General features: G+C 42.2%; 1 protein-coding gene across 1 annotated transcript in view; it reads right to left on the minus strand.

The window, feature by feature from the left end:
* THSD4 (thrombospondin, type I, domain containing 4) overlaps window positions 1-20,391 on the minus strand; it is a 478,159-nt gene that overhangs the window by 455,163 nt on the left and 2,605 nt on the right. The window contains exon 2 of the mRNA XM_012728805.1: window positions 11,578-11,647. Within this exon, the coding sequence (XP_012584259.1) occupies window positions 11,578-11,647 (70 nt within the window). The remainder of the gene's footprint in view (window positions 1-11,577; window positions 11,648-20,391) is intronic.

The following is a 20,391-nucleotide window of genomic DNA, read 5'->3' on the forward strand; positions in this document are numbered from 1 at the left end:
AAATCTTAAAAAAAAAAAAAATAAAATAAATCCAACAGATTTGGCACACCATAAATTATTCACTAGAAGGCTTCGACATTCTTCCTAGTCCTTAATAAGATCATTTTTATTTTAAGTTCTTCATTACATAAGTAGACATACTCTTAATTTTTCAGAAGCAGTCAGTTATATTTATGCCATTGGAAACAGAGACCTGCGAGCAGTGACTGTGAAAGACAATGTTTGCTTTTGAGTGGGCTTCCAGTTCTGTGAAGGTCCTATACCTGGCCATTTGCTAACGAGGGTAAGGTTCTTTGAAGAGCATCCTTGTTTTCTGGCAACAATCAGTGGGTAATCTCCCAGCGCTCCAAACACTTCCATTGCCATGTTAATACTGGAATTTTATACACTTCCATTGCCATGTTAATACTGGAATTTTATGCACTTAGTCTTGCTTTTCCTCTCTTATGTTTTTGGTCCCAAATAACATACATAAATGTCATATCATGCACATTGAAACTGTATGACTATATATACTTTTAAGACCTAAACAATCACCTCCTAGTTCAAGATATAAAATATTTCCAATGCTTCAGAAGGTTTCACAACTCTTACTAGTCAATGCCTCTCCTCCCATAGGTATCCATTATTCTGCTTTCATTTATTTTTTAACCATAAATTAGCTTTGTATTTTTCTTGAATTAAATATAAATGTAATGATAGTTTTGTTACTTTTTATGTCTGACTTTTTATGGTCAATAAGAAAAATTCATCCAGTGAATTCATGTGATATTCATGTAATTGTTGCTTATATCAGTAGTTCATTTAAAAATATTCATTGAGGTTTATAACTGACATACCTTTTGCAAAAAGGTATATTGGGAAATTCTTGGAATTATGTTGATAATATAAATCTATTTGGAGAGAATGGTTATCTTAACAATAGTGAGTTTGACTTACAAATGTGTATTTCTTTATTTAATTTTTTTAAATTTTCATTCAATAATACTTATAGTCATGTGTGCACAGGTCTCACACCTCTGCTCAAATTTATCCATACGTATTTCATATTTTCATTTTACTGATGTTCTCTCTCATTTTATTTTTCTTATGTTCATTGGCAATATATAAAAATATAATGATTTGTTGGCATATTAATCTTATATCCAGTCACCTATTCTAGTAGCTTTTTAAAGTAGATTTTATCAGATTGTCTACAAATTTGCTACCTATAAATAAAGACAACTTTGCTGTTTCTAATCAAATGTGGATGTATTTTATTTATTTTAATTGTGTTGGTTAGATCTTCCAAGTACCGTATAGAATAGAAGAGTGAGAGAAGACATACTTATCTTTTCCTGATCTTGAAAAGACAGTATTCAGGCTTTCATGGAATAGATATATGTTTTCAGTAGGTGCCTTTATTGGGTTAAAGCAAATTCCCTTTTATTCTTACTTTTCTGAGAGCTTTTTGTTCAAGAATGGGTTTCAGATCTTCTCAAAACCTTTCTGAGTCTTTACACTTTTCCCTCTTTATTAATAATTTTGCTCAATTTGATTGAAGTTTGACTAGGTGACATTTTCTTCATGAATCTAGTGCCTGGAGTGCATAGATATTCTTGGCTTGATAGTTGGCACCAAATTTAGGAAGTTCTTTAATATTAAAAAAATTATTACCTCTCCCTTCTCTTCGCTTTGTATACAAGACACATATTGCACATATACAAGACCACTTGAAATTACCCCAGAGCTCACTGATGCTCTGTTCATTTAAAAAAAAAAAAAAAAAAGGGGGCCCTCCCTGGTGGCACAGAGGGTTAAAGCACAGCACTAAGAAGCTAAAGCCACTTTAGCATGAGTTCGATCCCCACCCTGGAGGTGACCACATGGCACAGCAGACCTCTCCTGACCCACCCACTGCTCCCCTCAGCAGTGTGCTTTGTTGATTTGCCTGTTCTGCTCCCCACTCTGTCTCTGGTAAATCCTCTCACTGCCTCTGGCCTGTACCCCAATTCTGTATGCCCAATAAATAAATCTCTTTTAAAAAATTTGTGATTTACCATTTTCTCTCATTTTGGAGAGTTTGTATTTTTATACCTTTAAATTCACCTCTCTCTTCATCTGCCTTATTTAATCTGCCATTATTCCCATCAGTGCATTTTTCATTTTAGACTTTATTGTTTTTATTTCAAGAAATTTGATGAGGGTTTTTTAATATATATATTTTCCATGCCTATACTTGACTTTGTAAATATATGGAATATAATTTTCATAACTTTTAATATCTTTGTTTCCAAATTCTAAAATCTGTGTCAATTCTGAATTAATTTCAAGTTATTGATTATTTTCATCATTGTTAATAGAAAATGTTTTTCTACTTTTATGCATGCCTGGTAATTTTTGACTAAATGTCATACATCTTAAATTTTATTTTGTTGGGTGTTGGATATTTTTGTATTTCTATATTCCTGAGTTTTGTTCTTGGTTAGTTAAGTTACTTAGAAATACTCTGACCCTTTCAATATTGCTTTTGTGATTTGTTAGTCATAACACATTGCCCAAGAAGGGGAACAGGTCACTGTGGTTTCTCACCCTCATACTCACATACCCACTGAGAACTCTCAGGTTCAAACAGCAATACCAGTGTTTTTAAGACCACAAGTGGCGTTCTGTCTCACCCCAGACAGTTCTGCTGTGTACAATAGTCCCAAACAGAGGCTGCTGTCCCTTCAACAAGAGCATGGAGCTGGTGGCACATGGGTAAGCAGTGAACCACGATCCAATTCATGGCAGCAGAAGGAGGTGGTCCCAGGTGGGGCTGGACAGCACCAAATGCTGGACTAGACAGTGTCACACTCAACAGACTCAACAGGAGGTGGCACTGGACAATCAGAAGCAGTGGACAGCTCTCAAAGGTTACTAGACACAGAGTGTTGTCACTTGTCATCAATGCTAGCCTACACTGGTCAGTATTGCCAGTGAGCACTGGTCATCAGGAGGTGGTGTCAGAGACTCCGCTGGTACAGGTCTTGTGAGCTGTTAGCTTAAGCCAAGCAAACAGCAATTTGAGACACCACCCCCTAGGCCAATGTTGCTCCTTGCAAATGATGTCAGAGGCAGGCCAAGAAGCAGGTGCAGTGTCTGGGTCTCTGAAAATGTTCATGGAAGTCTTGAGGTCTAGAAGTCTATAAAGGTCTAGAATTCTGCAAAGGTCTCAGAGTCTATGTAGTCTGCAAATTCTGCAGAGATTATCAGCTGAATCCTGTCCTCAAACCATGTGATCGCTCCTCTTTGGAAGTCATAGGTTGAATCTTTTTCTCTTCAGAGGCTGTCTGCTGAATGAATCAAATTAGTTCCTCCTCTCCTTTATATCTTCAGGGTTCCCACCCTACAAACCTGACTGGATTATGTCTCAATCCTGCTTTACTAATGCTAGTTCAAGACTGATAAGTTCACTCCATTTTCAATGTGCATCATGAACTCAAACCCTTGCCTGTATCTGGAGAGCTCAAACTTAACTGCTTCACTGAGCTTGACTATTATTGGTCCATTCATGACTCTGGCTCCAAATTCCAAAGGAAAATCTCAGTGCCTTCCCAGACCCAACCTTCACTGAGGTTGGCCTCTCTCTCTGCAGCTTGTGGGAGCCACAGCTCCGAGCCCCAATGTGCCTTCCAGGTGAAGGTTGAAGGAACCCCTGCAACTCCTGCCAAGGGCAGTTTGGGCACCACCCATAGACAGTGTACTCGCAAATGCCCACCACTGCTGCTGCCACAGTACTGGCCTGCAGGCTGCAGGAGCTGGGGCTGGTGGCAGGGTTGGCACAGGTTGTGCCCTAAGGTAGAATGGCACCAACAAAGATGCCATGCCCTGCCTCTCAAGTGGTGGGCCCTCTGTAACAGCTCTTGGTAGGAAAGTAAATGCAATCTCTGTTGTGACATCTTGGCTGGCAACAAGCCTATTTTTTAATTGTAGTATAGTGTCATCTTTATGGATAAACTGTATTTTGTTCCATTCTCTTGTTAATAGGCTTTGGACTTGTTCCAGTTTTGAGTTATTATAAACGAAGTGGTTATGAACATTTCATGCATATTTTGGTGAGTACATGCACTCATTTCTCTTGGGAAATTCCTAGAGGAAGAATAGGCAGGTCATTGAATAGGCATATGTTTAGCTATAAGATAGGCTACCAGTTTGCCAAAGGTGTTTTTTAAACTCCCATGAGCATACGCAATGTATAACAGTTCCGGTTGTTTCACATCCTCACTAGTCATTGGGACTACTATCAGTGTTTTTCATTTGAAGTCATTCTAGTGATGTCTCATTTCCAGTGATTTTAAATAAACACCTTTTCATGTGTTAAATGGCTACCAGCATATCTTCTAGGAAGTGTTCATTCAAGTCTTTTGCCTATCTTAAAATTGAACTGATTACTGTTTCTTAATGGTTGGGTAGGGTTTTTAAATATTTTTAAAGTGAATATTTGTCAAATATATTGCTGTGAATATCTTCACCCTACCTATAGCCCATCTTTCCGTTCTGTTTATGGAATGTTTTGATAAACAAAAGTTTTCAATTTCAATGTAGCCCAATTCTTTAATGGCTAGTGTTTTATGTAAGAAACCTTGCCTGTCCCCAAATTATGAAGATATTTCATATGCTTTCTTCTGGAAGCATTACTGTTTTCTCCTTCTTAATGCAGTAGCCATAATCTATGATTTTTAAAAGATTTATGTATTTGTGTATACACGAACTGGAATACAGGCCAGAGGTGCACAGGGTGAGAGCGGTGCAGAGACAGTGGGGAGTAGAACAGGAAGATCGACTGAGATTACACCGCTGGGGAGGTCTGCCACACTGTGTGGGTCACCTCCCTGGCCAGGGATCAAACTTGTGCTGCAGTGGCTGTGGATAGCTTCACAGTGCTGCCCTTTAACCCACTGAACCACTAGGAAGGGCCCTGCATAATATAAGATTTATATTCACTAAAGCTTCTTTTTGCCCTTCTGAAGGTTTTCTGTTTAATATCCAACTGCATGTCAAGAAGTAATCTGCTGCCATTGGCTGTCTATTCTGCTGCAGTCATCACAGGCTCTAAGGCATTACAAGGTCCCTGCTGTTTGCTCTGTGACTAGCTGATTAGTTAGCAAAACAAATACCTTACTTCACCCTTACTTCATGCTCTAGTGTCTGTTATTTTTTGTTTGAAAATTTCTATAAATAACTGGTTGAAGAACACTTCTCTTTGGCTGGTGGCCTGAGAGTGAATTTTTATTCCTTCCCTCTAGATTTTCAGTTTTCTAATTTCTCTATACTAAATGAATGAGTACTTTTTAAAGCAGCTTTGAGAACTTAAAAGCTTCCTACAATCTACATATATTCCTTGACTAATAATGTATGGGTTTTGTTGGTTTTAATTATTTTTTTCCCGGGCTCTTATTTTACCATACCTGCAAATAGTCACAAAAAGTTTAAGAAGTGAATGTAATCATTTGTCAAATGCCTTCAGATAATTACCAGAAACAGAGGGTAGGCAATCATTTGTGATTCTATCCATGTTATGGGAGGAAAAGGGATTTCTGGATATAAATATCAGGAAAGAGCTACTTACACTCTACACCAGAGTCCTCTTTTCCTGCTCTAATGGGACAGTTTTTACAAAGATATATCCAGTCACCCTAGCAGCATTTAGAAATGCATAGTTTACTTGACAGCATTTACAAATTATGTCTTTTCCCCAGAATAACTTATACTGTAGAAATGTTTCCATATGCTAAAGTTGGACATGCTCTTGTAATGAAAAAGAAAAAGAGATGCCTTTTTTGTGGTTTTCATACGCATATTAAATTATAACATGCACAAATTAGTAATGCTGTCCCTTAAGAATTAACCACAAATGGTTTTCTAATTCTTTCTGCCATACTCTGCTACAGATTGTGAGTGGACTTTATCATAAAACAATGGGTCGACAAGAATTCAATTATAACTTATCTAAGTAATGAAATCAACTGATAGTAATCATAACTTATGTTTTAATGAACAAATACACTTCACCTCAACCTTTTGTGTGCCTTAAAGTCATAGGAGGAGGCTTTCCAACTGCAAATTCTAAAACCCAAAGACTTGTAATTAACTCCTCTCTCTTCTGGCAAAACCACTCATCAGTTGTTTTGTAAATAAAGTTTCAATGGAACCCAGCCAAGCACATTCATCTACATATTGTCTATGGTTGCCTTTGTACTGCAGAACCAGAGTTGAGTACTTGTAAGAGACTCTGTAGCCCAAAATGGAAAATATACAACCACTCATTTATAGAGGAACTATTGCAGGCTACTCTTTTCTTAAGTATCTCCTTATTTCTTATCTTACAGGAAGACAGATACTGCCAGCACTGCTTCTGCTGCCAGGGTTGAGGTTATAACCAGACAGAGTGACAGCTACAACTCTGTAAAGTTCTGGAAAAACATCAACAAGAAATTCATCACCTAAGAAAGCATCACATCCTTTCTTTTCTGGTGAATAGCAATTACCCAGGCAGCCAAAATGCATACCATTTTATTTAAGAACTGTTCTAAAAAATATGTTCTCCAAGTAAAGAAGTCAATAAATGATTTGGAGGATAGATATGAAGTCTATCATTCTACTGCAGAGTTCTTAACAGTTCCTGCCAAGGAGGTACAATATGCCAATGCAAGAGTAGGCTTCATGGCTCCTGCTTCTCTAAAGATGCTGGGGCCCCTAGCTCAGTGGCATCAGATTGGACTGTACCCACACCATAGCAGTCCACCTGGCACAGCCAGCTTTGGGCTTAAAGGTGAAAAAGAGATTAAAAAAGAGAGAGAGAGAGAGAGTACAAAGGACTATGGTGTATGGTGTTAGGGCCCAGGTAAACTGGTAGTGGTAATTTGACCAGGAAATTATACATCGTATAAAAATGAAGTATCATGCAATAAATATATTTTTTAAAATGGCTGCTTTAGAGACATGCAGGTCATGTTGGAACATGCCTGGCACCATTCAGAGCTTGCTTGCTTAGGTCTGGCATGAGATGGTAGAGGGCATGTTGGACACACTACTGGGGGCTTGGTTTTGAAACCTGAGCTGGTTTTGAAAACAGGTCAGGTCTGAGCGCCCACTGGTACTGATTAGGCTCAAGCATGCACCAGCCTACAGTCAAGTCTCTGAAACAACTGGCTTGGAATCGGTCTTAAATGTACCAGTCAAGTTCCCCTTAAGAGTATACAAGTCAAAGCTTGGAGAGGCTTCAGGGAGCTTGAGAAGAAAGGCTGGACTTGTCTAGGGGGGAGTGAAGAAGATCTGACTCAGCTTAAAAAGAAGTTTCAGAAGATGACTAAACTTCAGGTTGACTCTCTCCTGAAAGGACCTTAAACACAGACCCTTTGTGCCCTTTGAGACCTGTGCTTCAGCTGCTTTCGTTGGCCTATGCTACAGGCCTATGCTCAGCATATTTGCAGAGCTGTGAACACTGGTGCCGTGATCCTCTGGCACTGCCCAGCCCAGCTTCAGATTACTGTGACGCTGCCACACTGTGGTGCTCCCTCAGCACTACCACACCTGACGTGCCTGGCTGCCGCTGATTAGTTGGATTCTGCTCCCAGCAGAGGGACAATACTCTCTTGCATGAGCAGCAGGGGAGCTCGGACCTGACCTGTTTTCAAAACCAGCTCAGATTTCAAAATCAAGCCCCCAGTAGTGTATTCAACATGCCCTGTAACATATTGAACTATACCAGACACTGGACACTCTCTGGGGTAGGACAGTCAACCATCAGTGGCCATAGAAACATTTTCTTTCCTCCCAATCACCCTTTTGTAAGTAATCCACTATAGCTGTATCCTGAGGTTGAGTTGTATCTTGCAATTGTAAGTACATGGGTGGGAACAGACCATGAGCATCTTAGTCTTGCTCATTTCTCACCAAGATGTGATTGTTTTGTTCAATTTTTTCAATTCTGTAAAGTTAAGTGGTGAACCTTTTTTTTTTCATTTCTCAGAAAAAAAACTTTAAGAAAAATGAGGTCAATACATATTGAACCTTTTGTTCAAGCTAGGCGTATATCACCCAGAGTAATTTGAAAATTAAGACAACAAAGAAAATTGACCACTTATCAACTGGAAATATTTTCAACTATGATAATCTATTTGAACACAGCAACAATGAAAAGCACCCACAGATTGATTTAATTATTAGGATAAACAACCCCCAAAATTCAAACAGTATAAATAATGTAATTTAATAATGAATATAGACAGTTGTCTTAATCTGTTCTGGATGCTGTGCAAATACCACAGAGTGGGTGGCTTATAAACAACAGAAATTTAGTTTTCATAGTTCTGGAGGTTGGGAAGTCTGAGATCAAGGCATCAGCAGATTCCCATCTGAGTGCATAGACTGCTGTCTTTTTATTGGATCCTCACATGCACCAGGGGGTGGTGGGGTGAGGTCTCTCTGGAGATCTCTTTTATAAGGTCACTAACCCTCTCATGACTTAATTACCTCCTGAAGGTGCCAAACACCATCTCACTGTGTTTTCAAAACCTTAATTTGGTAGGCGGTAACATTCTACCAAAGGCAAGTACTTCTTGCATGCAAAATACATTAATTCCATCCCAATAGCTCTGAAAGTCTTAACGTGTTCCAGCATTAAGCTTAAACCCTAGGTCCAAAACCTCATCTAAATATAATCTAAATCAGATATGGATGAGACTAAAGGTATGATTCATTCTAAGGCGTAGTTCTCCAGCTATGAACCTATGAAATCAAATAGGCTATGCAAAATGGCCTGCTGGCCAAGCATAGGACAAACACTCCCATTCCAAATAGGTGAAAAGAGAGAGAAGATAGGCATGGCAGATTCTGAGCAAGTTCAAAACCCAGTGGAGAAAATTCCATTAGATCTTCATGTTTAGGAATAATCCTCTTTGACTCAAAGCTCAGCCTCCACGTCCACTGGGGTGGGGCCCTAGCCTACTGGGCTGTCCTGCCCCACAGCTTTAGGTTTAAGCTGCTCTTACTGCAGCTCTCAGGGATAGGCACCCTGAGGCCACCAGAACAGCACTGGATGCAGCTGAGAAGCACAATGCCAAGGTCCAAAGAGTAAAGACCACCACGTAAGACCTGGGCAGGGTGAACCAAGGTCCCAACGGCACAGGAAAGGCTTCTTCTGCTTTATTCCATGACCTTGGACAATAACTCCTGTCTTCTGGCAAGTTTTTGACTAGTCTCTTTATCAAAGATCTCTCAGTCATACTCTTAATGTTCCTTCTAGAGCAGACATTCTCATTCAAATTTTAATATGGATAGACTGGGAATTGTCCAAATCTTTAAGTTCTGTGTTCTACTTCCTTTCCAATTAATAATTCATTTTTAAATCATTTCTCTCTTCTTGCCTTTTACCAAAAGCAGTGAAGAGAAACCAGGTTCTTCCTTCAACTCTGCTTAGAAATTGCTTTAGTTAAATATATAATTTCATTGCTTGCAGGTTATTCCTTTTACCAACACCAGAAATTGAGTACAACTCAGTCTAATTCTTTGCCAATTTATGACAGATAGCCTTTCCTCAAGTTTCAAAATAATAGGTACCTCATTTCTACCTAAGTTCTCATCAAAATGGCTTTTACTGTCCATATTGTGATGAACATTCTGTCCTAGGTTATTTAACTATTCTTTGAAGAAACAGGCCTATTCCACAGCTTTCTTCATTTTCCTCTGGGCTCTCATCTGAATCATCTTTAAAAGCCCACGCAAAGCAACTAGGCTTTCCCCAGCATGCATCTCACACCCTTCCAGCCTTGCCCACTGCCAGTTCCAAAGTCACTTTCATATTTATAGATATTTGTTATGGTAGTATCCCCACTTCTCAGTACTAATTTCTGCCTGAGTCCATTTGGACTACTAAAATGAAGTGTCATGCACTGGATGGCATTCAAACCACAGAAACTTATTTCTCACAGTTCTAAGGTTCTAAAGTCTGAAAGCAGGGTGTCTGTATGGTGTTTCTTCTTGGTTGCAGGCTCCTGGTGATGCCCTCACAGGTGGAGAGCAGAGAACAGCAAGCTCTCTTGTCACTCTAATGAGGGCACTAATCACAGCCTTAGTGGCCTCACCCTTATGACCTAATCACCTCCTAAATCATAAGCAACCAAGTACTATCACATTGGGGATGAGGTTTCAATGAATTGAAGGGGAGACATAAATATTGAAGCAGTCATAGCTGTTTTTTCTGATCTTGAAATTATGAGTGATCTGGAGTGAGATCTTGATTATGAGTGAGAGAAGTAAAACTTTCCAAGTACCCTCAACAAAAGGCTGTTTAGACCTTGGCCAGGTTTTCTAGTCATTCATTTAGTCAGTAAGTTAACAAGTATTTTTTGAGTATCTACAACATGCCAGGCTGTATTCCAGGAGACAGGAAAATGGTAGTGAACAAGACAGGCAAGATCCCTCTTTTCTGGAGCTGACATCTTAGTGGGAGACACACTGCAAAACAAGCTTCTGTCTGGCCCAGAAAAACAAAACCAGAACATAATCCACACACCTAAAGTAAACTAGACTAACTGGATAGGGTCATCAAGAGTCTCCCCCAAGAAGGGTCAGATACAAGCAAATTCTTCCTTTCTCAACCCTCTCTGTTTCTGAACGTCCCCTATGAAAACCCTCCCTCAGGAAAGGATCCAATCAAGCCAGTCATACTTAGACATAGTGGCTGATCTATTACTGTTCTTACAGTGTCTGCATTTAATTATATGCACACATGAGGAACACATAGGTAGCAGAAGGAATTTTAGGGACTTTCTCAGGTTTGGCTCATCTATGTCTAGGAAATATTTATCCCTCACCTGCTGTGTCACAAGACAGCAGTAGGTGTGGTAGGTGACAGTGAGTGGGTCAGGGACTATGGAGCCTACAGAGCCTGAAGGGAAGCATGCTTGACACTCTACTCATCCAGCCAGATACTCTGTCCAGCTTTCTTCCCCAGTCCTGTGGCCCAGGATGCTGGCCTCTGAGAACTGCTTTCAAGGGCATATTTTCTTCTGCCTTTTGGTGAATTCAGCTGAAGGGAGTCACTGCAGGAAATGTTGGGGAAGAGAATGGGCCAGGTTCTATTTCCTTGAGCCCCCATCACCCCACCTGGGTGATGGTGGGCAGTGTCATCCTACCAAAAATGCAAGCTCCCTATCAGTGGCCCTCTTACAAAGCTAGTGTCACAGCAGTAGCTACTGCTCCTCAAAGCATGTGCTCCCCTGTTCTTGCAGGCACCTTTAGATGGCAGGAAGCTCCTAGCTGGTGCTGCACCATCCCATGTGTACAGGCTTCTCATGGACCACTCCTTGATCTCCTTTGTAAGAGGCTGGAAGACCGGCATTACTGCTGGATCAGAGACTCACTCTGGGAACCAGCTTCATCTTTAATCCAGAGGCTTAAGAAGGACAAGTAAGCTGCCGAGTATTCCATAAGTGCTACCACCTTCCAGAATCAGAGGGGACTCACCTCCTAGTAGAACAAAGCTCAGGTGGTAACTAGAGCGATCTGAGCCCCTTGGGCAGAGAGGAAAGCCTGTGACCATCCTTGGCTTACCTTTCTGTGTTCATTAGAGGGCTGTGAGTAGACGAGCTGGAATCCAAGCAGCAAGAGGGAACTCAGGACACTGAGAAAGAAAAACAGCAACAGGCAGGACTGTGAGTATGTTCCAGGCAGTAACCCCTGGCACAAAGCTTCTCTGTCTCCTCCTTGGAAGAGAGAGAAGAGGCCTTGGATGTGACCCAGTGAAGATGTAAAGGGCCAACCCCAGGGGCAGGCGGGAGGCAGCACAATGCTGAGGGTTGGGCCAGACCTGGGATCAAATCCAAGCAGCATTGCTAGGTCTCGTCCCTTATAAGGTGGGAAGTGCCAGGGAAGTCAGCTTGGAGGTTTGGGGAGGACGGGTAAGAGAAGACGCCATGCTTGCCACAGGGTATGTGCTGGTGCAGTCTTGGTCCTTATGGGGAAAGGTCAAGGTAAGAGTGGGCTTCTGCGCCTGGCCAGGGAAGTTCTGTTCTTCCACCCCAGGCGTTCTTTGGCACCTTTCTTCTGCCCATCATGTGCCATAGGTCTGTGTTAAGCCCCACTGGCACCAGCCAGTCCTGCCAGGTCCTGCCATCAAATAAGAGGAAGGTGTGGCTACAGGTGCCAGCTGGCCCGAGATAGCAGCTGGGTGGGAGAGCATGAAGCTGTGGAAGCAGATACACCCAGGCTGAACTTCAACTCCACCACTACACTGGAGGGTCATAGGGAAATTGATGAACTGGAGCCTAAAAGTTCTCATCTTCTGTAAGGATCAGTGAAGATGATGGATGAAAGAGCCCACCACCATTCCAGCAGAGAAGTATTGTAAGTTCCTTTAACGCCCCAAAGTCCAAGATTTTAATCATCAACTGCATTATTAAAAGCATCCCTGCAAAAAGGACACTGGCCCCACTTAGTTGCTTTTTGAGTCCTAGTTTCAAGTTTAACTCTGAGGGCAGTTAAAGAGTCCAGTGCTTCCCAACCTTCCGGAGGCTTCCATCATAATCAAGAGACTTAAATATCTCTGGTCCAAGAAAAATTCATTATGTGGAGATGAGGATAGTCAGGCTGGTCACGCAGGCTAGGGCTCATGGAGTTCGAAAAGCTCTTGCCACCTCAAAGTATCCCAAATCCTATCTGAGCCTCTATGTTATGTGAACATGAACACTGGTCCCGAGAGCACCTCAGAGATTGATGTCCACAGACGACTTAGAGACCGTGGGCAGGAGGAGAAGCCAGGCCATTGGGTATGTAGGATGTCAAATGTGTCCTTCTGTCATCTTAGCATTGTGACCGACCCCCTAAAGCTGGGGATCAGCAGCATTACAGACCCACGCATTCCAAAGGCAAAGACTGCATGTGTGGTATCCATTTAGGATGGGAGAAGGTGTTGCTCTTGTCACACCCCGGGTCCTGCAGGGGGCCTCTGACCTGCCTGCAGCTGTAAGGAGTACACTGGAGCACAGAATTTGTGAGGCACATCCTTCCTCATAGAGGGGTATAGGAGACATGAGCACAGTCCTCCACTCCCCTATGCAGGAGGAAAAGTTGGGGCTCCTTCCCTGTATTTCTGGGGCTTGCAGGGGCAGAGAGGCTGGGCTTGCCCTGTGGACCAGAAGCCCATGGAAATACACTGGGCTTCAGGTTGTCCACAAAGGACCCCATCAAAGAAGATGCTTGCCAGCGCTAATGAACTTTAAAGAGAGGTGATGTGTCGTATGTATCCCTGGGGTACAGAAGCGGCCAGAAGGTCATCAGGGGTCAGGGAATATTGCACAGCCTGCACCAGGGCACACACAGCAGGACAGGCCCTGAGAGAAGAGAACCCAGAACTAGACATCAGCCAGCCCAAAGGAGGCAACACCCGAGGACAGTAGGCACCTATCCTATTGAGACCCTCATTATCCAGTTATTTCTCCCCCTGGTTCCAGCCAGAGAAATTAATAATGGCAGAAAGAAGAGGTCAGGGAGGAGAACTAGGAGTGTGGAAAAATCAGGAACCCCATTCTTTTCCACTATAGGGACCCGAAGCTAGGTCATTTCCATTTTGGGATGGGGGAAGAAAGAAGCTCTAAATTGGATGAGATGCTGACACTGCTTTATCTGGCTAGATGTTCTTCTCAATTTAATATATAAATACACAAGATCCTTCAAGTAGGGGATCTATTTAGAAAGATGGAACATGAAGTTAGTGGTGAAAAAAAATGAGAGTTGGCTTATGATTTGCTGAGGAACAAGGCCAATCCCCATAAAATTTTCTATAATGGAAATGTTCTTGCTGAAGAATGCAGAGTGCTCCTCAACATACAACAGAGATGCAAGTGTAAATGTTAAGCTACGGATGTCTTAGACTAACACTGCCAAGCTATGTACCAGGAGGACAGGCATTCAACCAATAAAGCCATCGCCTTCCAAACATACACATACCTTTACTGGACTTTTTGATAACTGAAAATGAGGCTGCTCATTGACCTGTGGGCCAGGAGAGCATCGGCAATGTCTTCCAGGGGTGGAATGGGGGCATTTTCAGAGTACTGTAACCCCATGGGTGTGGGTAAAGAATGGTTATTTCCTAGTTGTTTGCTTACTGGGTCCAGTTCTTCCTCTAAACCATGACACATGTGGTCACTAACTCTAGCATCTGAGTACCTGGTTCACCTTGTTCCATAGCCTTGGCTAAGTCTCCTCTGAACCTCTGTTTCCTCATTTGTAAAATGGGAGTAATATAACCTGCCAGGCCTTCCTCCCTACCGAGGAGTTAATGGGTAAGAAAATGCATCAGAAACCCAGGCCTACAAATAGAAATCATTTGTAATGCATTCTGGCACTGTTTACTCATTTAAAAAGAAAAACAGATTGGTGTGGTTTCCTTAAAAAAACAAACAGCTCTCTATAAATGTGTTACACCTCAGCCCCACAGAACTCTTGGCAGTCACCTGAGCCACATATTTGTAATGCAGTTTTACACAACCACTTATCCTGCCTGTATTTCTATAATTTTCAGGGGAAGTTGGGGGTGGGAGAGGGAGTGAGAGTTTGGAAGAAGAAAGAGTTGTAGGTTTTTCTCTGTCTCAGGAAGCCACATGGGCCAGGTTGCTAGCTCTTTCTGTAGTTACTTCCCTCATCTCCTTCAGCTGCCTGCCCAAAGCTGCCCTCTTTCCAAGGCTTCCCTGACCCCACAGAAGAGAGTCCCCCTCTCCCAGCCCAGCCTGATTCTGCTCTCCATACTACTTACTAGCTCACCTTCTTGGTCTTTATTCATTTACCTTTGTCCCTGCACCCACTGGGATATAAGTTTCATGAGGTCAGGGAGTTTGTTTGTTACTACTTTATCCCCAGCGCCTAGCAAAGGATCTGCTATATAGTCAGACCTACACTTATTGAATGAAATGGTTTGCTATCTCTCCAACCCATAAAATTTCAAAGTAAGTGGAAATAGTGCAAATTAACATATTCCAAAACACCCAGGGTATCTCTAGGGGCTTTTGAAAGTTCTTCTATATGGTACTTATAAAAGTCAGTTGTGCTTTTGATTTTCTGTATGACCCCAAATTCATCCTCATAGGATTTACAAGTGGTACAGCAACAAAATATTTGTTGGTGTCTCTTGTTGCAAAAATGCATCAAAAGGTAAATTTGATGTTCAAATGCTTCTCTTTTTCATTGAGCTGGTTCCTATAAAGCTTAAAGTGTATTGGGGTACCCCATAAAATTCATTCTAGAATAAAGTCTAAGTTATTAAATGGACTCCGCTCTGAATGGGATAGAATAAATTCCCCCAAAGGGGAAATTATTCTTTAGGCTGCCGCAACAGCAGCCAGAGCAATATATAACCCCAGGGGCCACAGGAGCCTCTGCCAAGGGCTGGAAGTTTCCCACCCCTGCTCAGTAGACAGTTTTAGGGTACCCCACCCTGCTCAGACATACCTATCTAATTGGCACTCTGTCGCTATGCCCACACCTCTTCAAAACACCGACAATCTAGACCAAATCCTTGTTCCTCCTGACCCAATTGGAAATTACTGCTTGGGGGCTGGAAGAGCGTGTGTGTATCTGTGTGTGTGCACAACTCGTGTGTTATTTCACTTTGATAGTTTGCTTTGGCAAACGGCTCCCAGCTTGCAGCGTTTTGACAGATTGAAGGCTACCAGGGCCTTTGGCAAACAAATCACACACTCCTCTCCAAGTGCAGGGCGGGGGAGGGGCGCCACATTCCTACCAAGACTTTCTGATTCACCTTGCAGTTGAAACAACCCAATGTTTCACACCAATCAGAAAGGGGGCAGGAAAAATGCATGCTCTGCCATTTACTCAGCACAGATCTAGATTTTAAACACTCCATCATTTCATTTCCTCATGTAGAAAATAATGCTCATTGAAATTCAGAACCAGATTTACATCCTGGAACCCAGTTTTGGGCTTCTGTTTTTGCCTTGGCCAACTCCTCTCCACATCCCGCTACCCAACCAGTCTCAACTTCAGGGAGAGTGGGTCATGCTCAGAGGTGCGGGCGCACCCCCAATGTCCTCAACACTACTTGAGCATATCAAATAACACAACAAGGAAAACAGCAAAACAAAAACAACTTTACTTCTTTTCTTCTTCCATTAATAACACCTAACAAGTATTTATGGAGCAATCTGACCAACCTAAACAAGAGTCCCAAAATCTTATCATTGACCATGAAAATCTACTTACTGTACTCTGGAGAGCAGCAATGTCTGCTAGTTGTGCACTTCACCATGTCCAGCTCGGAGTCTGCCTTCCTCTCACACCAGCAAGAGGAAAGACAGTAAGAATGAGCAATGGGTGGTGAGTGACATCAGCCAGAGATAAATGATGGTCACCCCCAGGATTAATGTCCATTCCTCGAGCACTGGTATTACACCACTTTGCAGGGGAGGAAACTAAGGTACAGAGAGGCTAAGTCTAAGAAAGGGCACTCACCTATGAGGTGGCAAAGCCTGACTCCACTGCCAGTAGTCAGACTACAAGCTGCCCCTCAGCCACCATGCTCTGGGGCCTGACTAGAACCATCACAACTTGAAACCAGGCATGGGCCATTTTTATCATGTCAGTCTTCTTCCCCACAGTAAGAGGCTGTGACTTTGCACATCTGTTTTATTTTCTGTGATTGGTTAGAATCAGAAAATAACAGTCACAATAAAACTCCATTGATTCAGTCTCACTAGAGAAGGCGCTACATTTTATGATAACTGAAGCTAACCATTTGAATCCAAAATTTAAATATGCATCCTAAGGAACTTCCCTAATTCTTACATAGGATATGCTGATCTTAGGTAACTTGTTTTAGGTAACTCAGAGAGACCAATGTGAATATCAATTTGTGCCCCGGAAGGTGATGGCGCAGCGCAGGCAGAGAGACCCGGAAATCTGGGCTGCTGAGCCCCACCGCGGGCCTCTGCTGCCTCCTTCCTGCTGTGAGTCTCTGCTCACTGTATTACCCATGAAGCTTTGCATTGCTCTAGTCGGCCCCCTTCTGGTCAGCTTTGGCCTCAACAACTGTAGCCCCCAAGCTGTAGCCAAATCAAGACTGGAAAGAGCCTGGTGGCTTCCATGAAGCTAACCTTTTCCATTTTCGGAGCATGGCCTTACAGACACTGATTCTAATTGCATGTGCCTTTTATTGTTTCTTTTCAGGTTCTCAGCTCCTGCAGGCATGTGACCTTTCTGAACGGGCTCCTTTGGAAAAGTGAGGTGTTCTGTCATAGAACAGCTTTTTAAGGCACAGCATCCTATGGTCAATCCCCCTACTCCATGGCAGTTTTCTTGAGGAAATGGCATCTGATATGCACTTTTGTAGTTATCAGATCCATCAGCACAGTCCTGGTCCAGACTCACAGCTAATAAATAGCCAATGACTGAAAAAAATGGAAGGGTAGAATGAAGTGAGAGGAATGAAAGAAGCAAAGGAAGGAGGAAATAGCAGTTACTAAAGAGATGCCATGACAACAGTTTCCATCAGTGACGTACTTTCTAAGTGCCTCGCAGAATTCTCTGTCGGGAAAGTGGAAGAACTAGAAAGAGGAAGACAGTCCTGAAAAAAAGATTTCTATAAGTTGGAGTCACTGGCTCTGATCCCTGGGAAGTCAATATCAACCCACAGTATTTAGTTGACACGGGTACACGTGGAATGGGAGGTTGGCAGCCCAGTGATCACACCTTGACACCATGGAACCCTTTTTGGTACGGAATGTTCTAGCAAATCCCACAATCAAGTCTGAGTGATGAAGACATGGTCCAGGTGCAGGCCTATGCCAGGCAAAAAGAAAAATCAATACCGCCTGAAGGTTTGCCATCATTTTATAGGTAGGGCTTTGCCAGGGCACACTTCCAAAACCTATTTATTTTCTCCAGCCTCTATGCCTAGTATCCAGCTGACTCCTACCAGGCTCCCCACAAAAACCTCCTCAGGTTTTCCCCTGGTGCACTTGTGTTCTTCTGCTCCCGCCAGAGGAGTTGTGTTCAAATAGAATGACCCATGTTCTCAAAGCTGCTTATGTCAATTGCTTGATTATTATAGAAACGATTCAACTAGTCCACAGACCCATGAAATAGAGCACAAGGAGAAAGAGTAGCTGTTAGTTGTTTCTACAAAAATGAAGCCTTGGAAAGACTCAATAAGGGCAAGGGGCCAAGAAAAAAAAAAAAAACTGCTGGCAAATTAGGTGTGGATGAGACAACTGTAAATGATTAGGGTAAGAATAATAAAAATCTAGAATCATTTGCCACTCAGATTGCTTTGCAAATGTCTTTAAATTCACACTCCACTTTAAAAAAAAAACCCAAATGGAAAACTTAGATAATGCTTATGGGTGTGGTTTGCACAAGAAAGACAATCAGGGGTTCCCGCTCAAAGAAAAGTCCTTGGCCCCACATCAGAAAAGTGGTGAGTGAATGTACATGTGTTTTAAGTTAAAAGTAAACTGTTAAAGGTATGTGTCTATCATTTATGTGATTTTCTGCTTTAACCCACTTTTGCAATTAATTAACGACCCTGGCCAGAAAAGATAAACTTTCTGCTTTGTTTCTTTTATACAAAAGGTAACTGTTAGTTTATTCACTTAATGTTCAACAAATAAGTATTAAGTAGCAACTGGGTAGCAGTTTAGATGCTGGCCACACAGACTCTGTACTACTTTATTAATACCATGAAGTTTGATGGGGAGCTGGCCTCTGCCTTTTCCTTACCCCTCCCCCTCTCTCCCTCTTCCCACTCACCTTCCTTCCCACCTGTCCCTACCCGCTTCCCTTCCTTCCTGTCTTCCTCCTGGGCCTCCCCACCCCTTCTCCTCTACCCAGTGGCCTGCCCCTTCGCTCCACATTGGCACAGGGTCAGTGAGGAAACCCCCCGCCCCTGTGACCCTTCTCAGTTATCCTTTCTCTCTGGGAACCTCAGTTTTCATCACTTCAATTTTCCTTTTCATCATCAGTTTTCTTTTTCATTTAAGAGACACATTTTCTCAACCTACATCCACCTTTCTGTATTTAGGATCTTTTTCATTTACCCCAAGAACAGCCACTTTTCTCTCTTCATTTCCTCAATCCCTCGTGGTTGTGTTGCTAAGCAAAGAGACTGACAGGCATTACAGTAATATTATTTTGCTGAAATGGACATCAAGGAAAAGGAAAGCCTTACATTTCAGAAGACTAAAACCAAACACTTGACCTCAGGCTATCAGTCTGTAAAATCCTTAAAGGGATCCAGAAGCTCCTTCCTAACAGCTAGAAAAATCGCCATGTAGCTGAATCTAATTACATCTGTATTTCTTCAACAACTACTATTCAAAATAAGCCACTTTAAATCCTGCCAATTTAACCACTGGTTTGGCATTTTCAATAGTTTTCTTTTCCTCTATGTTTTCATTTCAAACATAAAATATGTCAACTCTACGAAAGCGCTTCTGTGGGTAAAAGAAGACCCTGGCCTACCAGGCTGGCACTGGGCATTTTGCTGGCTGCCCACCTAGGTGGCCACTGCCACTTGTCATCCTGCACCCAGGGAAAGTGGAATTTCCTTCCACCCCTCCCCAAACAGACATAGAGATGCAATTGTGCATATAAAAGCTTGCTGGATTTGGAGTCAGTCTTTAAGGACTATTAACACTTCTGATTCATTTAGTGCTTTTTCATCTCTACCTTGTAACAGGAGACAACACACACCAGCTTAGCTAAGCCTTTGGTTCAAATCTTTTGACTTGCCTTGCATTTTGCTTCCAGGGTTTGTCTGATGTTCAGTGACAGCCCCTCACCAGCTCCCTCAAGAGCTATGAACTTCAGTGTCTTTTCCTCTTCTGGCTTATCTGTGGTTCTCTTTATCACTGCAGACTGAGCAGGTCAGAAAACTCGAAGCATTAAAACTTAGAGCTTCTCTGTCTCCTTCAATGAGCAGGAAGCTGACTTTCTGTTGTTTTTGTTTGTTTGTTTGTTTTGTTTTTGTGGCTTGGCAAAACTGCAGAGGGACTTTTAAACAACTAAATCTCTGTCTATCAGAATTGTGAATCCCCCTTTTTTTCTTCTCAGGGATTTTCTTACTTCTCATCTTACCCTGTTTTCTCTATAAGTTGAGAAATACTCCAGCTTCTCCTACTGATCTTTATGCATTTGGTTGCCTTGAAAAATATTTAAAAGCCTATAATGTGTGTGTTTCATCTATTTCATCTAACAAGTTTATCCAAGACCTCTCACTCTTAAAGTAACCATACCATTCCCCCCCCCAGAACATTTTGAAAAGTATTTAAATAAAGGACACTCTAAATTTTGTTTTCTTTCAGGCTAGAATACATTGACATCACCAGGAGAGAAAGAGAGAGAGAGAGAGAGAGA

The sequence above is a fragment of the Condylura cristata genome, unplaced genomic scaffold (genome assembly GCF_000260355.1).
Source record: "Condylura cristata isolate star-nosed mole 26May11 unplaced genomic scaffold, ConCri1.0 scaffold00023, whole genome shotgun sequence".
Classification (NCBI taxonomy): Eukaryota; Metazoa; Chordata; class Mammalia; order Eulipotyphla; family Talpidae; genus Condylura; species Condylura cristata.